At 46.2% G+C, this 24864-nt stretch overlaps 1 protein-coding gene across 3 annotated transcripts in view; it reads left to right on the top strand.

Annotated features, from left to right (window-relative positions):
- The window catches only part of LOC124000297 (transcriptional regulator Erg-like), a 109862-nt gene that overhangs the window by 36631 nt on the left and 48367 nt on the right, over positions 1-24864 (top strand). For all 3 annotated transcript variants that reach the window (XM_046306570.1, XM_046306569.1, XM_046306567.1), the window contains exon 2: positions 4852-4938. In XM_046306570.1, the coding sequence (XP_046162526.1) occupies positions 4900-4938 (39 nt within the window). In that variant the 5' untranslated portion in view covers positions 4852-4899. The remainder of the gene's footprint in view (positions 1-4851; positions 4939-24864) is intronic.

The following is a 24864-nucleotide window of genomic DNA, read 5'->3' as shown; positions in this document are numbered from 1 at the left end:
GACTTGGCAGAGTAGTCAGAATAGTCCGGCCTATCATTTAACTAAATGGAAGAAATTAGGCCATAGTAACCAAGTCAATTTGTTGACCAAGACGTTTCCCATCTTCACATATAGTATCAGTAGGATATTGAGCTCTATTTTCGTCTGGCATGAAGCCAGCGCAAATGTCAAACTCTCGCTTGTTTGAAATTTCGACCTATTAAAGCCGGCATTCTTCTATTTTCGAACCGTAGCGCAAGAATTGTCAATTTACCTGTCTTATATGAGCTCACTTGCGCTGGGGTGGGAGGAGTGGCAATATCTGAGGTGTGTCCATAAAAACGTGTGCCAGAGTGCCAATTTCATTATGCGCTGGTGGAGATATTTAAGACCAACTGAAATCTGGCATGGATTTTGACAACGGAAGCACAGCCTATCCAGCTGTGATGCACACTGCCCGTATGCACATGGATCAAGAGAGATGTGCTTTTTGTGTCTGTAAATCTCGCATTTAGAAACATATATATATATATATTGATTTTTTCTTCCTAAAAACCAAGCGTAGCCTCCTCTCAATGAGGGCTGTTTTTTTGGTCATTCCCAATACATACTATGTAGGCTATTACATTATTTTAACCAGATCGTGTTATTATTTTGGATGTGCCTAAAAAACCCACCATGTGCGTATTGAGAACATGCCTCACACATACAGTGTATTCAGACCCCTTCAGTTTTTCCATATTTTCTTGTTACAGGTCAAATGGATTAAATAAAATATTTTCCTCGTCAATCTATACACAATACCCCATAATGGCAAAGTCAAAACAGGTTTTTAGAAACCTTTTCATATTTATAAAAAATCAAAAACACCTTATTTATATAAGTATTCAGACCCTTTGCTGAGACTCTAAATTTAGCTCAGGTGCACCCTGTTTCCATAAATCATCAACTGTCTATATAAGGTCCTACAGTTGACAGTGCATGTTAGATCAAAAACCAAGCCATGAGGTCAAAGGAATTGTCTATAGAGCTCAGAGACAGGATTGGGTCGCACAGATCTGGGGAAGGGTGCCAAAACATTTCTGCAGCATTGAAGGTCCCCAAGAACACAGTGGCCTCCATCATTCTTAAATGGAAGAGGTTTGCGACCAAGACCTGGCCGCTCGGGGGAAAAGGGCCTTGGTCAGGGAGGTGACCAAGAACCCAATGATCACTCGGACAGAGCTCTAGAGTTCCACTGTGGAGATGGGAGAACCTTCCAGAAGGACAACCATCTCTGCACTCCACCAATCAGGCCTTTATGGTAGAGTGGCCAGACGGAAGCCACTCCTCAGTAAAAGGCATGACAGCCCGCTTGGAGTTTGCCAAAAAGGCACCAAAAGGAATTTCAGACTATGAGAAACAAGATTCTCTGGTCTGATGAAACCAAGATTGAACTCTTTGGCCTGAGTGCCATGCGTCACGTCTGGAGAAGCATGGTGGTTGCAGCATAATGCCGTGGGGATGTTTTTCAGCAGCAGGGACTGGGAAACTAGTCAGGATAGAGGAAAAGATGAATGGAGCAAAGTACAGAGAGATTCTTGATGAAAACCTACTTCAGATTGCTTAGGACCTCAGGCTGGGGCAAAGGTTCACCGTCCTTGAGTGGTCCAGCCAGAGCCGGGACTTGAACCAGATCGAACATCTCTGGAGAGACCTGAAAATAGCTGTGCAGCGACGCTCCCCCATACAACCTGACAGAGCTTGAGAGGATCTGCAGAAAATAATGGGAGAAACTCCCCTAATATAGGTGTGCCAAGCTTGTAGCGTCATACCCAAGAAGACTCGAAGGCTTTAACTGCTGCCAAAGTTTCTTCAACAAAGTACTGAGTAAAGGGTCTGAATACTTATGCAAATGTTATATTTCAGTTTTTTATTATTAATAAATGTGCAAACATTTCTAAAAAAACAGTTTTTGCTTTGTCGTTATGGGGTTATTGTGTGTAGATTGATGAGTGGGAAAAAACAATTTAATATATTTTAGAATAAGACTGTAACGTAACAAAATGTGTAAAAAGTCAACCGGTCTGAATTATTTTCGAATGCACTGTACAATACAATATACGGAAGCCTAGTATGTTTTATTTTGAGGAGAAGTGCGATGCGTAAAGGACTATACACGTTGAAGCCAATTACAACAATGTTGGCTGTCAACATTCCAAACATATTAAAACTGACAATGGATGTTACTATCACTTGTTACTGCAGTTTATGCTAATTAATCATCTGTAGTATCATTTCACAATGGACTACAATGAGAATATTTCGTCATTGTAGTTGATGACAACGCAAAGACAGTCATTAACCTACAGAATTTGAGACAAACGCATGCAGTATTAAGACATGGAACGTCTTGATTGGCCAGTGAATGGCCAAGCCCTCATCACGCCTACAACTTGTTTAATCATCAAAACCCAGCCCTTTCACGCCACTGCAAGCCATTGCACTCATAATAACGGCTGTGAAAATAGCAAAAACATTTGCGACACCCCCCCTGGACCTATAGCGCTACCGCCAGAGCTTAGATTTACTATTGCATTAAGCTTGTTAAAATAGAGCCCAAAGTGTACTCTTGTTAATTTTTTCTTACCGCCATACCTTTTCAATTTAGTGCTTAATCTCAATCTTAATCTGAGCCACTTTAAAATGAATTACTTGGCTGTGATGTCACTCGCCACTCTTTTCCTTGCCTGGAGCATTTTTACTCTCTGGAAAGTTTTATTTCTCTTAAAGAAAACAGGGCATAATTATAAGTGCTCTGGCTGAAATGACATGCCACTGGCTGCTGCAGCAGCAGCATAACTCTATCCCTGGCTGGGTATGCCTGTCACTCACTCTACACCAGGGATGGGCAACTTTGATGGGGTTGGGGGCCAAAATAAAATCTGAATTCATCATGAGGGAAATTTTGTTGGAGTGCCCCCCACCCGCCCCCCCCCCCCCAATTTGTGAGCAAAACATTTTAGCGCCATCCATCTTGGCAGCGGTGAGAAAGTTAATTTCCTGCAATTCTACACATTTTTGCAATGGGGCGGAGAGAAGATTTAGCAATTTTATAACTAATTTCATGTGGTGGAGAGAAATGTTTGCCGTTTTTGAATGTGATATCTAAGTGACTGAGTGACTAACATTATGTCTAACTGGCCATGAAAGAGATTATTGGCAGATTCCAATATCATGTTTCTTATAGGCCAACACCAACCAATTATGAATGTGGCATATTGCACAAAGAGGTATTATTCTGTGGTATCTTTTTCTTGCTTTATTTGAGTTTCAGGAGTACCTTTCCCTGGTATATTGTGTGTGTGTGTATGTGTGCTCCGTTTGCTGTGGTGGCTTGCCTCCATGGGTGTTCTGGAATATGTTGGGATGTTCTCTGTGTTCTCTGTGTGTCGTGGCTCCCTGCTCTGTGTGTGCTGTTATGATAAGTGTATGTGCTCTGGCATGTATGTGTGTGATGATAAATTGGCCCTCCTGGTTGCCTTTGGTTCCCCACAGGGTATCAGAGTACTGCAGGCAGTAGGGCGACAGAGTGAGTGGGAGGCCACTATGTTGGGCCAAAAGGGCACCCATTATGACATCCTCAGGGTATGATGTCACCTGGCCTGTTGGCCATCACCTTAGCAATGCCTAACTTGAATCCATGCTTCACTGGTACCTGCTGGATACCAGTGTCCCTCAGAGAAAGAAAAAGGAAGCAGACACTCTTTGGGCAAGATGTTTTTTTCTATAAATAATATGTAGTGTAATTGTTGGAGGTCAGTGGCTTGTACATACGGCCCATCGTGGTTAGTGTGGGCTGTTCAAGAGCTGCTTAGACTGCATGCCTCCCTCTCCTACACACACACACACACACACACACACACACACACACACACACACACACACACACACACACACACACACACACACACACACACACACACACACACACACACACACACACACACACACACACACACACACACACACACACACACACACACACTCTCCCCTCGCCCCACCCCTCCGCACACTCCCCTCCTCTCCATGACAATGATAATGAAGTAATGACACGGGATAATCAGAGCGTCCCGTTGCTTAACGAAGTATAAATAATAAACAAGTGCGGCGGTGGCGTCTGGGCCCAGCCTATGATTAACATGCGTAATCATGCGTAAGTAATTACAGCCGGCCTAGCTCCCAGTGGCCGGGGGGCCGCTTGCTGTCTGTGCCCTGATGGCTCCCAGATGTGGCTGGTGGGACGGAAGAGAGGCGAGGAGAGCCCAGGGCGAGTGGGAGACGTGCCTACCTCTCCAGCCCCACTGGTTAACCCTAATGGGCCACATATTATGACCCAATGGAGCTTTTATGTGCCTGACATTCACAGCGACAGTCGTCCGTGACCGTACAAGCTGTTTATTTATGGAACTGGGGGGATTGCCCCGTTACGCTAAATGGAGGTCTCTGTCTAGAGTCGTTTCCCCATGGCGCGGTTAGTGCTCATCCACGGTGTCAGCATTGTGTCGTCTATGTGGGTCCTGCCAAGGCTGTACGCCCTTGTTAACCGATGGGTGTCCCCCAGTGGCTAGGGGACACAGGTCATTACCCAAATGATTAGAACAGTCCCTTTAATACACAGTAATACAGTACACACAGAAATATATTAGTAATGATTTCACAATATTATTGATATTGAATATCCCCATCTCTTTCTCTCTCTCTCTCTCTCTCTCTCTCTCTCTCTCTCTCTCTCTCTCTCTCTCTCTCTCTCTCTCTCTCTCTCTCTCTCTCTCTCTCTCTCTCTCTCTCTCTCTCTCTCTCTCTCTCTCTCTCTCTCTCTCTCTCTCTCAGGTAGAAGGCTTTGTGTGTTGCTCGTGTCTCTGATGTCAGCCGGGGGTCATGATTCAGACTGGAGCAGATCCTGCAGGCCCCACCAAAGTAAGTCCACTGGTCCAGGCAACATCTCTACACTTAACCTTGTCTATACTGCATTGGATCAGCTGTACCATTAAAACCTCTCAGACGTAAAGTCCCCTGTTTTGGGGACCTGCGTTGTTCTGGTACCGGTTCCAACCGACATTTCCGCTTATAAATCGACATGTGGACACCATATATCGAAATGGCTTGCATTGAGCAGTAGCCCTGATTCTCACGGCACGTGAGTATGTCGCTTCTGCCTGTGTGATGGTAGGAGGATGTCCTTCCTACCATTTAATTCGCTCTTCTGACTGTCCATTAACTCCTGGCTGAACCCTACATCACAACGTATATGCCTAGAATCCTTACATGGTAATGCAGCAGGAGAGTATCACATGCAGAGATCGATTTATAGCCAGTAATCTAAATCAATAGATTTTAAACAAAACCCTTTTTCTGTTCGTCATAGACAGACAATATTAATACGAAGTGAAAGGCAAGTTCTTAACAAGTTCAGGAAGCCAAGCTAGAGCTCTGCGAGATGTTCACAGCGATGAGGGCAGACATTTTAATCATTTAAGACCTTTAGAAAATATGCACATTTCCTCTAACACTAATTATACAAATATGTATTTTACAGTTATAAGGAAGGTGAAAACTTATCGTGTCATTTTATAAATTGATTATATTATATTTAGACAAATATAAGTCATTTCAGGCCTTATTCATCCAGTTTTGTTGAATAGGAAATACATCATGCGGCCTACCAAGTGGTGCATCAGTCTAAGGCGCATCCAGGTTAGGGGAGGGTTTGGCAGGGGAGCTTTACTTGGCTCCTTGTGGCGGGCGGGCACCTGAAGGCTGACTACGGTCATCAGTTAAATGGTGTTTCCTCTGACACATTGATGCAGCTGGCTTCCGGGTTAAGGGAGTTTCAGAGGACGCATGACTTGACATTCGCGTCTCCCAAGCCCGTTGGGGATTTGCAGCGATTAGACAAAATCTTAATCACAAAAAAAAGATATAAATTATTTCATATTTTCATATTTTGATCATTTTTGTACTGTGTACTTGAGCTTGTGTCCTTAGAAGTGACTACACCACAGCAATGTCTAATTAGTTTTAACTGAAAGCTGAGAAGTTAACCTTTCTTGGAGTATGCAGCATTACTAGTTATTGTTTATTGCCCTCATGATAAATAATTACATTTGGGGATTACGTAGATAACATTTTCAATTTTAGTCAATTGCTTGTCACTTATTAAATCAAATCAAATCAAATCAGCAGTGTTAGTCAGAGAGAGTACTCTGTTGGACATATTCTGTGACTGAAAGAGTCTCCTCAGTCCATTTGGATACTGTGAATGGAGAAGATGCACAAGTGTATCAAAGCAGAGAAGTAGAGTGTGGAATCCGTATACACTGTGTGTGCGTGCATGCGTGCTTGTGTGCATGTGTGCACTGCACATGCATGCCGTAAGTGTGTGAGTGACCGGTATGTGTGTGAGTGAGTAACTCCATGGCCTCTTCTGGGAATGATTGAGCTGGACTGCTTTTCCCATCCTCTTCCTTTCTCTCCATACCAGTGGATTAGAGTGGGCCAACTGACTCTCTCCAGCAGTGTTATGTCTGTTTATTTTAAAGCCATGACAGTGTACTGTGTGACTGCTGGGCGTTAATTTTACTAGCTGCAGAGCCGCTTTTTATCTCCATAAATTCCCCTTCTCTCCTCAGTAATACAGATGGGGGTCCCCCAAGGATCCTATTCACAGGATAGGGTTTCATATCAGCCTGGAGAATACTTTTCCAAAAGGAAATAGTCCAGGTTTGTAGCTATTCATGGTCCAGTATTGGACAATGAAACCTGATGTTTACGTTTCCCTTGTGGTATTGTCTGCAGGTCTGGGCTCCCTGTTAGCCTCACACCTATGTGTAGCGCTATTGTGACGTTATCGTAGCATTATTTCAACCTTTTAACGTTTTAGGTTAGTAGATCTGTGAATGCATTGGGTTGACTCAAGTGAATGATAGGGAGATTGTGTCTTTTGAGGGAAGCAATAGGGCCATTGTGGATGGCTCCAGTGTGTGATCACTCCTATTTGGTTTGGCTGCAGGCCCGGGACCGTGGAGTCTGCAGATTGCAGTCTACGTCGTTGTCTACATGTACTGCATCTGACATACTATTAACAAGTCTGCATGTCCCAGCATTTGGTCGTAACAAGTGACAATTTAATGCCAACAGTCATGAGACTGTGTCATATGACATAAGGCAGTTAGGACATTAATAAGTTATGTGTGATTTGATGTCCTCCATAGGTCTGTGCTTCCTAATGGTGCTGAATGATGGGTAACAGTAGGTTATAAAAAGTAGGTTATATCTCATGCTCTCTCTTGTCTCTCTGCAGCAGACATACAATGAGTGTACAGAACATTAGGAACACCTTCCTAATATTGAGTTGTCTTCAGAACAGCCTCAATTCATTGGGCATGGGATGCTGGGATGCTGGCCCATGTTGACTCCAATGCTTTCCACAGTTATGTCAAGTTGACTGGATGTCCTTTGGGTGGTGGACCATTCTTGATACACACGGGATACTGTTGAGTGTGAAAAACCCAGCACCTACTACCATACCCCGTTCAAAGGCACTTAAATATTTTGTATTGCCAATTCACTCTCTGAATGGCACATATCCATGTCTCAATTCACTCAAGGCTTTAAAATCCTCCATTAACTTGTCACCTCCACTTCATCTACACTGATTGAAGTGGATTTAACAAGCGACATCAATAAGGGATCACAGCTTTCACTTGGAACCACCTAGTCATGGAAAGAGCAGGTGTTCCTAATGTTTTATGCATTCAGCTGGTCCATTCTTAGTACCAGAAGCAGCAACATCAGCAGTCAGGAATGAGCTTCATACATATATAATTGTGAGAATCTCAATACATATCGTATCGGCACCTAAGTAGAGTTGTAATATTGTATTGTGGGGCCCAGCCCTATCTAATATCACTGTAAAAGACCTCAAAGTATGTGTATGAGTGGAGGACTGGTGAGTTGTGGGAGTAGGGGACAGACTGGGAGAGACTGTGGAGACAGAGACTCAGTGATCTGTGTGTTATATCCACCTCTGTTTTCTCTTCAGGGGATCTGCTTCCTCTGTGGAAGTATATTCTAAATGGGAACATTGTACACATTTCCAGGGACTCTGCAGTCACCATTGAGTTGAATGGACTGCTACCCTGTGGAAACCATAGATCCTCACTGACTGGTTGATCCTGTGTTTTGCTGGTCTATAAGCGTGTCTATACATGCTATTCCCACATGTCAATTCCTCACACTTCCAAGTCTGACAAAGAGGAGCAGGTTAGACTTCTCGCCCATCGTTCCAAGAAATCTGAGACACTGAGAATCTGACATTTCAGGAATTTTATTTGCGCGGGGATCAGACCATAGCCCTTCTCTCTCTCTCTCTCTCTCTCTCTCTCTCTCTCTCTCTCTCTCTCTCTCTCTCTCTCTCTCTCTCTCTCTCTCTCTCTCTCTCTCTCTCTCTCTCTCTTTTTTCTTTCTTTGGATTCTTCGGTCATGTGTATTTTTTAAGACCAAGGAGGGGGAGTGTGGGGTAGAGGGAGAGAAACTTGCGGTCTGGTCACGTTTCAATTCAATTCTGTGCAGGCCCGGCATGTGGAGCAAACCTGGGTAGATATTTCAGTCATTTGTTACCCGGCAGCCCCGGCGCAGGGTGGGAGTTGTTGCCAAGTTGTGACCAAGACGCTGACACACGTGCTCAGATCTGTACATGGCCCCGGCTGCAGGCAGTCAGTCAGCCAGGCCAGATGTGCTGCTAAGCGTGGCAGCTAGAGAGAGATATAGACAGACAGTGCTCCACAGCACACAGAGGTAATCCATCCCGCACTCCTCCTCTCCTATATTCTATCTCTCCTCTGTTGTGTCTACACTCTCCTGTTGACATAGTTTACTCTCTTGTGCCCACTCTTTCTTTCCTCTGTCATGTATTTTCTTCTCTACCTCCTCTCTTTTCCTGCCTCTCATCTCCTCTCTGTTCTCTCTTAGTATTATTCTCTCATCTTTTGTCTCTCACCCTGTTTCTGTTTCACTGACTCTTTGCTTTCTCAGGATCTCAGTCTGTGTATCCTGTGTAAGGCTCTGGGTTAGAGACCACAGGTTGTTTTATGTGTTCCTGTGTGAGTGAGGGGGTCTGGGAGGCAATCTCTGGCTTCCTGTGCTATTTTCAGCAGTCTATATAAAAAGTCCCAAATTAATGCTGCAGTTCTTCAGTGGGCGATTGCTTTTTCTTCTCTGAAATAGATCTTATCATGTAGTCTACAAAGGCATGCATTTTTGTGTCAGTGGGATAGTTGTGTGCGCAAGTTTGGGTTATACAGTGCATTCGGAAATATCATGTTTACATACGTTTTCAGAACATTTACTCAGTACTTTGTTGAAGCACCTTTGGCCGCGATTACAGCCTTGTGCTTTCTTGGATATGACTCGACAAGCTTGGCACGTCTGTATTTGGGGAGTTTTGCAGATCCTCTCTAGCTCTGTCAGGTTGGATGGGGAGAGTCGCTGCACAGCTATTTCCAGGTCTCTCCAGAGATGTTAGATCGAGTTCAAGTCCGGGCTCTGGCTGGGCCACTCAAGGACATCCAGAGACTTGTCCCGAAGCGACACTTGTCTGTGTGCTTAGGGTTGTTATCCTGTTGATAGGTGAACCTTTGCCCCAGACTGAGGTCCTGAGCGCCCTGGAGCAGGTTTTCATCAAGGATCTCTCTGTAATTTGCTCCGTTCATCTATCCCTCGATCGTGACTAGTCTCCCAGACACTGCCGCTGAAAAACAACCTCTCAGCATGATGCTACCACCACCATGCTTCACCGTAGGGAAACTGCCAGGTTTCTCCAGGTGTGACGCTTGGCATTCAGGCCAAAGTGTTCAGTCTTGGTTTCAGAAGACCAGAGAATCATGTTTCTCATGGTCTGAGACTCCTTTAAGTGCCTGTTGGCTATCTCCAAGCAGGCTGTCATGTGCCATTTACTGAGGAGTGGCTTCCGTCTAGTCACTCTACCATAAAAGCCTGATTGGTGGAGTGCTGCAGAAATGGTTGTCCTTCTGGAAGGTTCTCCCATCTCCACAAAGGAAATCTGGAGCTCTGTCAGAGTGACGATTAAGTTCTTGGACACCTCTCTGACCAAGGCCCTTCTCCCCCAATTGCACAGTTTGGCTGGGCGGACACCTCTAGGAAGAGTCTCGGTGGTTCCAAACTTCTTCCATATAAGAATGATGGAGGGCACTGTGTTCTTCGGGACCTTTAATGCTGTAGAAATGTTTTGTTACCCTTCCCCAGATCTGTGCCTTAACACAATACTGTCTCTGAGCTCTACGGACAATTCCTTCCACCTTATGGCTTGGTGTTTGCTCTGACATGCACTGTCAACTGTGGGACCTTATATAGACAAGTGTGGGCCTTTCCAAATGATGTCCAATCAATTGAATTTACCACAGGTGAACTCCAATCAAGTTGTAGAAACATTTTAAGGATGATCAATGGAAACAGGATGTACTTGAGCTCAATTTCGAGTCTCCATATCAAAGGATCTGAATACTTATGTAAATAAATTATGTCACGTAACAAAATGTGGAGAAAGTCGAGAGTTCTTAATACTTTCTGAATGCACTGTATGTGTTCGTAAGCCTCAAGTTAAAATTCAGGCTTCATTACGCAACAGGCCTGTCAATTACAGTGGAATAACTAGAACATGAACTGCAATCCTATATGTAAAAATAACCAGGTGTAGACTCTTAGAAAAAAAGGTGCTTTCTAGAACCTAAAAGGGTTATTTGACTGTCCCCATAGGAGAACCCTTTGAAAACCCCTTTTTGGTTCCAGGTAGAACACTTTTGGTTCCAGGTATAATCCTAGAGGGTTCTACATGGAATACATTGTGTTCTACCTGGAAGCAAAAAGGGTTCTCCTATAGGGACAGCCGAGAACCCTTTTGGAATCCTTTTTTCTAAGAGTGTAGCTATTCCATCCTCCATACAATAGCAATTCCTAGTCATTTTCTGCCTAATTGGCAGAACAAGCCTCTGGGTTCATGGATGTGAGGAGCATAAATAAACCTCAGAGTCTCTCTAGGCTCAATGTGCAGGCTCTGTGTCCAGGCTCTGTCACAGGCTGGGCCAATCTTAGCTCCAGAAGCAGCAACAGCAACAGTCAGGAATGACTGTTTATTTCCACCATCAGGATGACTGATGCTATCCCACTGAGGACTCCAAGTTTTCAGCACACTGTGTGTAGTGTCTCAGGGCCCCGGCCCTGCCGGCCCTGCTCAGCTAAAAACATTAAGTCCTCCATTCCTGGCATGGAGCGAGGGACAAAGGCAGAGGCCCTGCCTGGAAACCAGCCTGCAGCAGGTTGCTCTCAAAAGGACCACTTTGCAGGGTGCCAAATGACTCTATTGGAGTGTCTGGTAGAGTGACCCGAACAGACAGCTAGAGGGTTGGACTGGAGATTCTGGGAAATTCCACTGGTTGGGTTTGGTTGGGGTTGGGAAGAAAGGTTACGCTATGTTGCTGTTTTTCCTCTAGCATGGATTGTTTGTTTGTAGGCTCGTGACCCTGTGTTGAAGCTTTTCACAGTGTGCTCTTAAAATGTCAAATCATACCATCAATACATCTTGGTTACACTCTCTGTTTAGGATCTATTGCACTTTGCCTATGCCGCTCGGCCATCGCTCATCCATATACTTGCATGTACATATTCTCATCACCCCTTTAGATTTGTGTGTATTAGGTAGTGGTTGGGGAATTGTTTGAGTACTCGTTAGATATTACTGCACTGTCGGAAATAGAAGCACAAGCATTTCACTACACTCACATTAACATCTGCTAACAATGTGTATGTGACAAATCAAATTTGATTTGATTCGATTTGAAATAGTTAATAAATATGCATATGCTTTATGAATAGTACTTTCTTCATAATAAATCACAATTATAAAGGAAGGATGTATGACATGCACCCATCATGTATTGATCATTTGGTATTGGTGACATGACTGTCTGTTCTCACATTTGGCAGATACGTACAGGTAACTGCCAAAATAAAGGAAACACCAACATAAAGTGTCTTAATGGGCCACCACGAGCCTGAACAATTTAAATGCACCTTGACATATATTCTACACGTGTCTGGAACTCTATTGGAGGGATGCTACACCATACTTCGTTGATAAATTCCATAATTTGGTGTTTTGTTGATGGTGGAGGAAAACGCTGTCTCAGGCGCCACTCCAGAATCCCCCATAAGTGTTCAATTGGGTTGAGATCTGGTGACTGAGATGGCCATGGTATATGGTTTACATAATTTTCATGCTTATTAAATTATTCAGTGACCACTTGTGCCCTGTGGATGGGGGGCATTGTCATCCAATAGCCATGGTAGCCAAAATAATAGCCTGCCCAGTATTTTTATGCCTGACCCCTAAGCATGATGGGATGTTAATTGCTTAATTTCTCAGGAACCACAACTGTGTGGAAACATCTGCTTTCAATATACTTTGTATCGGTCATTTACTCAAGTGTTTCCATCAGTTTCCTGCAGGTTGCCAAAGAATGTAAAAGCATCTCTTGAGATGTGAATTCAAAAGAAGCATGACAATAGACCATTGATGATTTCATCATCATGCCCCATTTATAATATCATACTTCATAACCTGCTCAGCACAATACAAAACAATACATGAGGACTACATCCGTTGTTTATTGTTGACTTGGTCCTAGCTGAATATACAGTATAAATTGGCAAGGTGATGTGAGAAGGCAGGAATTCTGTCCCTCTCCCCTCCTGGCCATGGACATTCTTTCCTGCTTCGTGGCTTCACCCCGCCAGTCTTGTGGCGAGACTCACGGAGGGCTGGCGTGCCAGTGGTCTGGGTCTAGCCGAATGAAATATGTCAGAGTGGCAGGCAGTCTGCCTGGGTCTCTGCCCTTGTGATAACACAGGTAGACTTATAGGTAGCTACTTCAACCTGGATAGCTAGAAGAGAAGAACAGATCCCCTTCAAGAATAAGGTACCTTCCATTGGTGTATAGAGAATTATGAATTATGGAGGAAGAACAGCACTCTTCCTTAATCAACTTAAAGGAGGTTAGCTGGAGAGGAATGTAGAGTACCAGTCAAAAGTTTGAACACCCCTAATCATTCAAGGACTTTTCTTATTTTTTCTACATTGTAGAATAATAGTGAAGACATCAAAACTATGAAATAACATATATGGAATCATGTAGTAACCAAAAAAGTGTTTTTTTTATATTTGAGATTCTTCAAAGTAGCCACCCTTTGCCTTGATGACAGCTTTGCACACTCTTGGCATTCTCTCAACCAGCTTCATGAGGTAGTCAACTGGAATGCATTTCAATTAACAGATGTGCCTTGTTAAAAGTACATTTGTGGAATTTCTTTCCTTCTTAATGCATTTGAGCCAATCAGTTGTGTTGTGACAAGGTAGGAGTGGTATACAGAAGATAGCACTATTTGGTAAAATACTGTAGTTTCTTTAAGTGCAGTTGCAAAAGCAAAACCATCAAGCGGTATGAAGAAACTGGCTCTCATGAGGACCGCCACAGGAAAGGAAGACCCAGAGTTACCTCTGCTGCAGAGGATAAGTTCATTAGAGTTACCAGCCTCAGAAATTGCAGCCCAAATAAATGCTTCACGAAGTTCAAGTAAGAGACACGTCTCAACATCAACTGTTCAGAGGAGACTGTGTGAATCAGGCCTTCATGGTCGAATTGGTGAAAAGAAATGACTACTAAAGGACATCAATAGACATTAGACCAGTGGAAACTGTCCTTTGGTCTGATGAGTCCAAATTTGAGATTTTTGGTTCCAACCACTGTGTCTTTGTCTTTGTGAGACGCAGAGTAGTTGAACAGATGATCTCCGCATGTGTGGTTCCCACTGTGAAGCATGGAGGAAGAGGCGTGATGGTGTTGGGGTGGTTTGCTGGTGACACTATCTGTGATATATTTAGAATTTAAGGCATACTTAACCAGCATAGCTACCACAACACTCTGAAGCGATTCACCATCTCATCTGGTTTGCACTTAGTGGGACTATCATTTGTTTTTCAACAGGACAATGACCCAACACACCTCCAGGCTGTGTAAGGGCTATTTGACCAAGAAGGAAAGCGATGGAGTGCTGTATCAGATCCACAATCACCGGACCTCAACCCAATTGAGATGGTTTGGGATGAGTTGGCCCACAGAGTGATGGAAAGCAGTCAACAAGTGCTCAGCATATGTGGGAACTCTTTCAAGACTGTTGGAAAAGCATTCCAGGTGAAGCTGGTTAAGAGAATGCCAAGAGTGTGCCAAGCTGTCATCAAAGCAAAGGGTGGCTACTTGGAAGAATCTCAAATATAAAATATATTTTGATTTGTTTAACACTTTATTTGGTTTGTACATGATTCCATATGTGTTATTTCATAGTTTTGATGTCGTCACTATTATTCTACAATGTTGAAAATAGTAAAAATTAAGAAAAACCCTTGAATGAGTAGGTGGGTCCAAACTTTTGACTGGTACTGTATATCTGTAAAACTTTGGCTTTTCTCATCCTAACAGTTATACCCTACTTTAACCCAAGGTTTTCTTTTAGGATAGTTTCTAGTTTGTTTGCTTGTCTTTAATCTCATCACTGTAGAATAAATACAAATAGATTGTAGCTAGGAAGTGAACATGCTGGGCTGGGCTCCAAACGACCTCTCTGAGTTAACCTTTTCCAAACTTTCAACCACCTCTCCTCCCGGACTGTACAGAGGCAGGTCGTGTGGTGTACCACTTCCTGGTTCGCCCCTACACATCTAGGGTGAGATTACTCTTCGACTGCACACATCATGCCTACACTGTAACTTGCGAGGCCAAATTTGGAACACAGTAAAGCCTGATCTGTGCTTGTTTTGATATGGTTTAATATCTCCCATTGAAATCAGTGTAGACACGTGCTTCGTTGTATTATGAGTCGATCACACACACTGTGGACAAAACCTTCTTTGTATTACGAATGAGTGACATGATGTTGTGTCTAAAACCGTATCCCATCACTTCAAGGTCAGGTTCCATAGAGCCTGTGCTGTGACTGGTGCCCTGTGCCATCCAATCCTGTCATATATCATTGTGATGATGTCGCGTAGCTAGATTGGATGGCTCCTGTCAAATAGAAAACACATGACGCTCATGTGGCTTGCCAGAAAGACCCAGAGAGCGCCCACAGCCCCTTATAACGTCAGCTTCAGGCCAGTGTTTTGGCAAGCAACAGACGAGCCATCATGACCGAAGGCAAAAACATTTATGTTATTTTTAATATAATTGTCTGGCCATAGTGATTCATTCAAATAATATGGGGTTCTCTCTCTCGCTCTCTCTCTATCTCCTTCTCTCCCTCCCTCCCTCTTCCTGTATGAATACAATGCTTACAGGAGGCTGTGGAATGCTAAATGAGCATCCATGTAGTGCTGCTGCAGGATACTGCCAGGCTGTGTTTAGGTGTAAGTGATCCTTAAATGTCCCCCTTCACTCCTTCAGTCTCAACAGGCTCAGGCAGTGTTTTACAGTGCTTAGGAACCGAGATAGAGCTGGGCTGAGGGAAACTAAAAGTTAGAATTTATTTGTATATACTACTGTTCTGTAATGGAAACGATACATGCCCATCAGTTTTGTTTTATACCTAATAGCGAGTAATATTGCTAACTTTATTTACAGTCCTTTTCATACATTGAGCTCAAAGCTTTCACGCAGTGGCTTTCGAGAGAGATGAGCTGCTGTTAAATCCAATGCACATTCTTTGAAATGTTGTCTATCTGGATTGTGGGCAGGAACTTTTTAGTATTTATTTGTTTAATGGGACTGCTGAAGTAATACTCACAGTGAATAAGAAAACCAATTATTTTATTTATTTGTACACAAGAAAATACCACCAAAAATGTATGATTAAATGTTTAAAAGGTCAACAAAAATAACATGAGCAGGAGAGGTAAGAAACCCTGATCTTGCTTGTAATCACCTTCCCCTATCAATGTTTATAGAACAAAACCATAAAAAAATAACAGAATTAGATTCTACGGGAGATCAACAAATGATTGGAGATTTACACAAAGAAGAAGGAAAACATGGTGAATTAGGGGGTAAAGAAGAAAAAAAGAAAATCTGGTGAAGTGAATAATAAAAAATAAGAGGCTGATAACCACACAGACAGTGTGGTGAAGAAGGCGCAACAGCACCTCTTCAACCTCAGGAGGCTGAAGAAATTTGGCCCTAAAACCCTCACAACCTTTACAGATGCACAATTGAGAGCATCCTGTCGGGCTGTATCGCCGTCTGGTACGGCAACTGCACCACCCGCAACCGCAGGGCTCTCCAGAGGGTGGTGCGGTCTGCCCAACTCATCATTGGCAAACGACCTGCCCTCCAGGACACGTACAGCACCCGATGTCACAGGAAGGCCAAAAAGATCATCAAGGACATCAACCATCCGGCCTGTTCACCCCACTATCATCCAGAAGGTGAGGTCAGTACAGATGCATCAAAGCTGGGACCTAGAGACTGAAAAACAGCAATCAGGCCATCAGACTGTTAATTAGCATTCACTAGCCGTCTTCCACCTGGTTACGTAACCCTGCACCTTAGAGGCTGCTGCCCTATATACATAGACTTGGAATCACTGGCCACTTTAATAATGGAACACTAGTCACTTTAATAATGTTTAAATAATGTTTACATACTGCTTTACTCATCTCATATGTGTTACGGTAAATGAGTGAAGAGGTGTGGAGTCAGGCGCAGAGAGCAAAAGATGTGGGAAAAACAACACGCTTTAATGTCCCGGAAACATAACATGTACAAAAGTGGAAACACAAATTAACAGAAATATAAATGGACAGCGTGAAACCCAAATGCCAACAAAAATACACTCAAACAACAAAACAGACAAACAAGCCCGCACGAAACAGAAGCGGGCTGAACAGACTATATATAACCCTATCCTAACAACCAAACTAGAAACAGGTGCTACCAATTAGACAAAACGAACACAGAACAACGGATCGGCGATAGCTAGTAGACCGGCGACGACGACCGCCGAGCGCCACCCGAACAAGAAGGGGAGTCACCTTCGGTAATATTCGTGACAGTACCCTCCTCCTGACGTGCAGCTCCTGCAGCGCGCCGACGCCGGCCTCGGGGACGACCCGGAGGCCGAGGCGCTGGGCGATCCGGACGGAGGCGATGGAATTCACTCAACATAGATGGGTCTAGAATATCCCTCACCGGAACCCAGCACCTCTCCTCCGGACCGTACCCCTCCCAGTCAACGAGGTACTGCAAGCCTCTCACCCGGCGTCTCGAGTCCAGAATAGCTCGTATCTTGTACGCCGGGGACCCCTCGATGTCCAGAGGGGGCGGAGGAACCTCCGGTACCTCATTTTCCTGCATGGGACCAGCTACCACCGGCCTGAGAAGAGACACATGAAATGAGGGGTTAATACGATAATACGAAGGAAGTAATAATCGATAACAAACCTCATTTATTCTCCTCAGGACTTTAAATGGCCCTATACACTGCGGACCCAGCTTCCGGCAGGGCAAGCGGAGAGGCAGGTTTCGGGTCGAGAGCCAGACCCTGTCCCCAGGTGCAAACACGGGGGCCTCACTGCGGTGACGGTCAGCGCTCTTCTTCTGCCTTATACTCGCTTGGCGTAATGACTCTTGGACTGCCCTCCAGGTCTCCTTAGAGCGCTGTACCCACTCCTCCACCGCAGGAGCCTCAGTCTGGCTCTGATGCCACGGTGCCAGGACCGGCTGGTACCCCAACACGCACTCAAATGGTGACATGTTGGTAGAGGAGTGGCTTAGTGAATTCTGGGCTGTTTCAGCCCAGGGAATATATCTCGCCCACTCCCCTGGCCGGTCCTGGCAATACGACCGCAGAAACCTACCCACCTCCTGGTTAACTCTCTCCACCTGACCATTACTCTCCGGGTGATACCCTGAGGTAAGGCTGACCGAGACCCCCAGACGTTCCATAAATGCCCTCCAAACACGGGAGATAAATTGGGGGCCCCGATCAGAAACTATATCCTCGGGCACCCCGTAGTGCCGGAAGACATGGGTGAAAAGAGCTTCCACAGTCTGTAGGGCCGTAGGGAGACCGGGCAATGGGATAAGACGGCAGGACTTAGAGAACCGATCCACAACGACCAGGATAGTAGTGTTACCCTGAGAGGGGGGGAGGTCAGTAAGAAAATCCACCGAAAGATGGGTCCACGGCCGTTGTGGAACGGGAAGAGGTTGTAATTTACCTCTTGGCAGGTGTCTAGGAGCCTTACTCTGGGCGCACACCGAACAGGAGGAAACATAGAATCGCACATCCCTCCTCAAAGTGGGCCACCAGTACTTCCTCTCAAGACCTCTCACTGTCCTATAAATACCTGGGTGACCCGACGAGGGTAGACAATGTGCCCATCGAATCAATTGATCACGGACAGCCAGCGGCACGTACCTACGACCCTCCGGACACTGTGGAGGCGCAGGTTCCCCCCTTAGCGCCCGCTCGATGTCCGTGTCCATATCTCCCATACTACCGGTGCCACCAGCTTAGCTGCCGGAATGACGGGAGTAGGATCGATGGACCTGTCCTCAGTGTCATAGAGTCTTGACAGCGCGTCAGCCTTAGTGTTGAGGGAACCTGGTCTATACGAGATAGTGAAACGAAATATGGTGAAAAACATGGCCCACCTTGCCTGACGAGGATTCAGTCTCCTAGCTGATCAGATATACTCCAGGTTACGATGGTCAGTCCAGATAAGGAAAGGGTGCTTAGCCCCCTCAAGCCAGTGTCTCCACACCTTCAGGGCCTTAACCATAGCCAACAACTCCCTATCCCCCACATCATAATTCCACTCCGCTGGCCTGAGTTTCCTAGAAAAAAAGCCACAGGGGCGGAGCTTCGGTGGCACACCCGAATGCTGTGAGAGCACCGCTCCAACCCCAGCCTCGGATGCGTCCACCTCTACTATAAACGCCAAAGAAGGGTCCGGATGTGCCAACACCGGCGCCTTAGTAAACATCGCCTTCAACTTATGAAAAGCTCCGTTCGCCTCTGCTGACCACTGTAAACGCACCGGCCCCCCCTTCAGCAGTGAGGTAATAGGGGCAGCTACCTGACCAAAACCCCGGATAAACCTCCGGTAGTAATTGGCAAATCCCAAGAACCGCTGCACCTCCTTTACCGTGGTCGGAGTCGGCCAATTACGCACGGCCTTAACGCGGTCACCCTCCATTACCAAACCAGAGCTGGAAATGCGATAACCCAGGAAGGAAACTGATTGTTTGGAAAACTCACATTTCTCCGCCTTCACATACAGGTCATGCTCCAGCAGTCGTCTAAGAACCTTGCGCACAAGAGATACATGCGCAGTGAGTGTAGCGGAGTAGATAAAAATATCGTCAATATACACCACTACACCCTGTCCGTGCAGGTCTCTGAGTATTTCATCCACGAAGGATTGAAATATAGCTGGAGAATTCTTTAAACCGTATGGCATGACGAGGTACTCATAATGGCCCGACGTAGTGCTAAATGCAGTTTTCCACTCATCTCCCTCCCGAATACGCACCAAATTATAAGCACTCCTGGGATCCAGTTTAGTGAAGAACTGCGCTCCGTGAAATGATTCCACTACCGTAGCAATGAGAGGTAGTGGGTAACTAAAACCCACTGTGATGGAATTTAGACCTCTATAATCAATGCACGGACACAAACCACCATCTTTTTCTTCACAAAAAAGAAACTCGAAGAGACAGGTGACATGGAGGGCTGAATGTACCCCTGTCCCAGAGCCTCGGTGATATAAGTTTCCATAGCCACCTTCTCCTCCTGGGACAAAGGATACACATGACTCCTGGGGAGTGCAGCGTTAACCTGGAGATTTATCACGCAATCCCCCTGCCTATGGGGTGGTAATTGGGTAGCTTTCTTTTTACTGAAAACGATAGCCAAATCGTCATACTCAGCTGGAATGCGCACGGTGGAAACCTGGTCTGGACTCTCCACCATTGTAGCACCGATGGAAACCCCTACACACCTGCTTGAACACTCATCAGACCACCCCTGTAGAGTTCCCTGTTTCCACGAAATCGTAGGATTATGAATAGCTAGCCAGGGAATCCCCAGAACAACTGGAAACGCAGGTGAATCGATAAGGAACAAACTAATTCGCTCCTTGTGATTCCCCTGCGTAATCATCTCCAACGAAATTGTGGCTCTCTTCACCAGCCCTGACCCTAATGGTCGACTATCTAAAGAGTGCACGGTAAAAGGGGGGTCTACTTTTACTAACGGAATCCTCAACCTCTGAGCGAGTCCGCGATCCATAAAGTTTCCAGCTGCGCCTGAATCTACCAGTGCCTTATGCTGGAGAGAAGGAGAATAATTAAGGAAACAAATAAATAGAAACATGTGACCAACAGGAAACTCTGGGAGAGTGCGGTGCTTACTCACCTGGGGTGACCGATGAGTGTTCTGCCTGCCCTCATGATTCCCAGATGAATTCCTCCAGCACTGACCAGACGTGTGCCCTCTCCGGCCACAACTGGTACAGGAGGAGCTTCCTCTTCCGATCTCCCTTGACGCGGTACCTCCTAGCTCCATCGGGATAGGGGCAGGAGGATCAGGAGGTAGAACTGACAGGACCCTTTCAGAACGTCCACGAGCAGCTAGCAGATGGTCCAACCGGATCGACAGGTCTATCAGTCCATCCAGGCCAAGTGTAGTATCCCGACAGGCCAGCTCCCTACGGACGTCCTCTCTCAGGCTACACCTGTAATGGTCTATCAAGGCCCTGTCGTTCCACCCTGCTCCCGCAGCCAAGGTCCGGAACTCCAGCGCGAAGTCCTGCGCGCTCCTCGTCCCCTGTCTAAGATGGAACAATCTCTCACCCGCCGCTCGACCCTCTGGAGGGTGATCGAACACGGCCCTGAAACGGCGGGTGAACTCCGGGTAGTTGTCCTTCGCCGAGTCGGGCCCGTTCCAGACCGCATTAGCCCACTCCAGGGCTCTACCGGTCAGGCAGGTGATGAGGACCCCTACTCTCTCCTCCTCCGAGGGGGCCGGCCGAACGGTGGCCAGGTAGAGGTCTAATTGCAGCAGGAATCCCTGGCACCCCGTCGCTGCTCCATCGTAATTCCTCGGAGGCGTCATGTGCAGAGCGCTGGAACCGGATCCAGATAGGGTAGATGGTAGAGTTGCTGGTGGGAGGGTCGGTGGGGTAGTAGGGAAACCATTCCTCTCCCAACGATCCATCCTCTCCATCATCTGATCCATCGCTGATCCTAGGCGATGGAGGATGGACGTGTGATGATGGACTCTCTCCTCCATAGTGGGAAGAGGAGTGGTCGCTGCTCCTGCTGACTCCAATTCGGGGTGCGGGCTTCTGTTACGGTAAATGAGTGAAGAGGTGTGGAGTCAGGCGCAGATGAACAGAAATATAAACGGACAGCGTGAAACCCAAATGCCAACAAAAATACACTCAAACAACAAAACAGACGAACAAGCCCGCACGAAACAGAAGCGGGCTGAACAGACTATATATAACCCTATCCTAACAACCAAACTAGAAACAGGTGCTACCAATTAGACAAAACTAAACGAACACAGAACAACGGATCGGCGATAGCTAGTAGACCGGCGACGACGACCGCCGAGCGCCACCCGAACAAGAAGGGGAGTCACCTTCGGTAATATTCGTGACAGTACCCTCCTCCTGACGTGCAGCTCCTGCAGCGCGCCGACGCCGGCCTCGGGGACGACCCGGAGGCCGAGGCGCTGGGCGATCCGGACGGAGGCGATGGAATTCACTCAACATAGATGGGTCTAGAATATCCCTCACCGGAACCCAGCACCTCTTCTCCGGACCGTACCCCTCCCAGTCAACGAGGTACTGCAAGCCTCTCACCCGGCGTCTCGAGTCCAGAATAGCTCGTATCTTGTACGCCGGGGACCCCTCGATGTCCAGAGGGGGCGGAGGAACCTCCGGTACCTCATTTTCCTGCATGGGACCAGCTACCACCGGCCTGAGAAGAGACACATGAAATGAGGGGTTAATACGATAATACGAAGGAAGTAATAATCGATAACAAACCTCATTTATTCTCCTCAGGACTTTAAATGGCCCTATACACTGCGGACCCAGCTTCCGGCAGGGCAAGCGGAGAGGCAGGTTTCGGGTCGAGAGCCAGACCCTGTCCCCAGGTGCAAACACGGGGGCCTCACTGCGGTGACGGTCAGCGCTCTTCTTCTGCCTTATACTCGCTTGGCGTAATGACTCTTGGACTGCCCTCCAGGTCTCCTTAGAGCGCTGTACCCACTCCTCCACCGCAGGAGCCTCAGTCTGGCTCTGATGCCACGGTGCCAGGACCGGCTGGTACCCCAACACGCACTCAAATGGTGACATGTTGGTAGAGGAGTGGCTTAGGGAATTCTGGGCTGTTTCAGCCCAGGGAATATATCTCGCCCACTCCCCTGGCCGGTCCTGGCAATACGACCGCAGAAACCTACCCACCTCCTGGTTAACTCTCTCCACCTGACCATTACTCTCCGGGTGATACCCTGAGGTAAGGCTGACCGAGACCCCCAGACGTTCCATAAATGCCCTCCAAACACGGGAGATAAATTGGGGGCCCCGATCAAAAAATATATATTCTCGGGCACCCCGTAGTGCCGGAAGACATGGGTGAAAAGAGCTTCCGCAGTCTGTAGGGCCGTAGGGAGACCGGGCAATGGGATAAGACGGCAGGACTTAGAGAACCGATCCACAACGACCAGGATAGTAGTGTTACCCTGAGAGGGGGGGGAGGTCAGTAAGAAAATCCACCGAAAGATGGGTCCACGGCCGTTGTGGAACGGGAAGAGGTTGTAATTTACCTCTTGGCAGGTGTCTAGGAGCCTTACTCTGGGCGCACACCGAACAGGAGGAAACATAGAATCGCACATCCCTCCTCAAAGTGGGCCACCAGTACTTCCTCTCAAGACCTCTCACTGTCCTATAAATACCTGGGTGACCCGACACAGAACAACGGATCGGCGATAGCTAGTAGACCGGCGACGATGACCGCCGAGCGCCACCCGAACAAGAAGGGGAGTCACCTTCGGTAATATTTGTGACAATATGCACATACTGTCTTCTATTCTACTGTATTTTAGTCAATTGCACTCGGTCATTGCCCAATCTAATATTTATACATTTCTTAATTCCATTATTTTACTTTTAGATTAGTGTGTATTGTTGTGAACTGTTAGATACTACTGCACTGTTGGAGCTAGGAAGACAAGCATTTCGCTACATCCGCAATAACATCTGCTAAATAAGTGTATGTGACCAATACAATTTGATCTGATTTGATATGCAGAGAAGGCAGGCTAACATGATATACCCGACCCAGAATTATAATACCCGTCATGAACTGTAATCTAACCTACAAATCTTTTATGCACGATATGCCACTTTGGAGGCTTATTAACGTTAACAATAGGTCATAAACATGCTTATAAAGCATCAGAATGGGTATACTACTACTCAATATATGCCATTTAGCAGACGCTTTTATCCAAAGCGACTTACAGTCATGTGTGCATACATTCTACGTATGGGTGGTCCCAGGGATCGAACCCACTACCCTGGCATTACAAGCGCCATGCTCTACCGACTGAGCTACAGAAGGACCTCTCACTCTGTAAGTCTCCATAAATGTCTGTGCCAGCCGGGCATATAGTGTAAGTCGGATGGCAGAGGGATGCTGGTTTCCTGCTCTCTCTCTTGTGACCACCCTGCCTCCCCACAGGGCTACCACAGGCAGACCAACAGGCAGACCACCAGCACACAGACTGGGATCTGTTCAACTCTCTGCTCTCAGACGGTAATGGAGGAGCTCTAGCCATCAGCCAACTGTTAATGGAGTTTATGAGCCCTGTGCCACAGGAGGCACACATACCTGGTCATTAGGCTGAACATAGAGAGCAACGTTTGGTTGTTTACAGCAGTTTACGTCAGAGGGTGTTCGATGGAGAACCTCTGTTGAGGCCCTTTACTCCACTAGGAGCTGAACACGAACAAGCCATGTAGACAGCGCAGAGTGTGAGTCATTCATTGATGGAGGGAGAGGGAGAGAAAGGTAGATTGATCATTAGAGCCTTAACTTGGTCTGCTATGTCAATATTTTTCATTCAGTTAACACTTTTGCCTCACCTATTTACATGGAGGACTTTTCAGAGTCACGTACCATTGAGACACATCTTAGGAACACTTCCACTTTTACCTGCAGTAGGTTATCTGCCAATGCCCTGCCCTTGTACTGGGATTAACAGACAATTCCCATTAGCATTAGCCGTGTGCCCAAGTGCTCCACAATCCACACATACTGTACCCAGCATGTGACCAAGCCCTTCACACTCTTCCTCTATTGTTCAGGTCCAAATACACTAGCCCATACAACCAGACATTCACTTGTGACACCAAGCATTTTGCCCAAGAGCATCAATATGGCTTTTTACGCACACAAGTCTATAGTGGAGCTTCCTCCTCTTCTGGAGTCCCTGAAGTGGAGGATGTGCTGCTTGGAGCAGGGCTGCTGTATTTATAAACGGGCCAAGTGAAAGTGTGTGTGTGTGTATTTGTGTGCGTGTGTGCGTTAGTGCTGAGCAATTAGTGCTTTTTGAGGTCATGGTTTTCGTGAAATAATTATGAAATAATGACAGAAATAAAATATTCTAGAGCTTTTTTATGGAAATTCCAAAGCCAGATATAGTGAACGTTCAATGAAATAGTTGCCAAAACATTAAAAACATTTAATTGTCTCTGTCAGGTCC

This window comes from Oncorhynchus gorbuscha, linkage group LG16 (genome assembly GCF_021184085.1).
Source record: "Oncorhynchus gorbuscha isolate QuinsamMale2020 ecotype Even-year linkage group LG16, OgorEven_v1.0, whole genome shotgun sequence".
Classification (NCBI taxonomy): Eukaryota; Metazoa; Chordata; class Actinopteri; order Salmoniformes; family Salmonidae; genus Oncorhynchus; species Oncorhynchus gorbuscha.
This window is presented reverse-complemented; position numbering and strand designations above follow the sequence as displayed.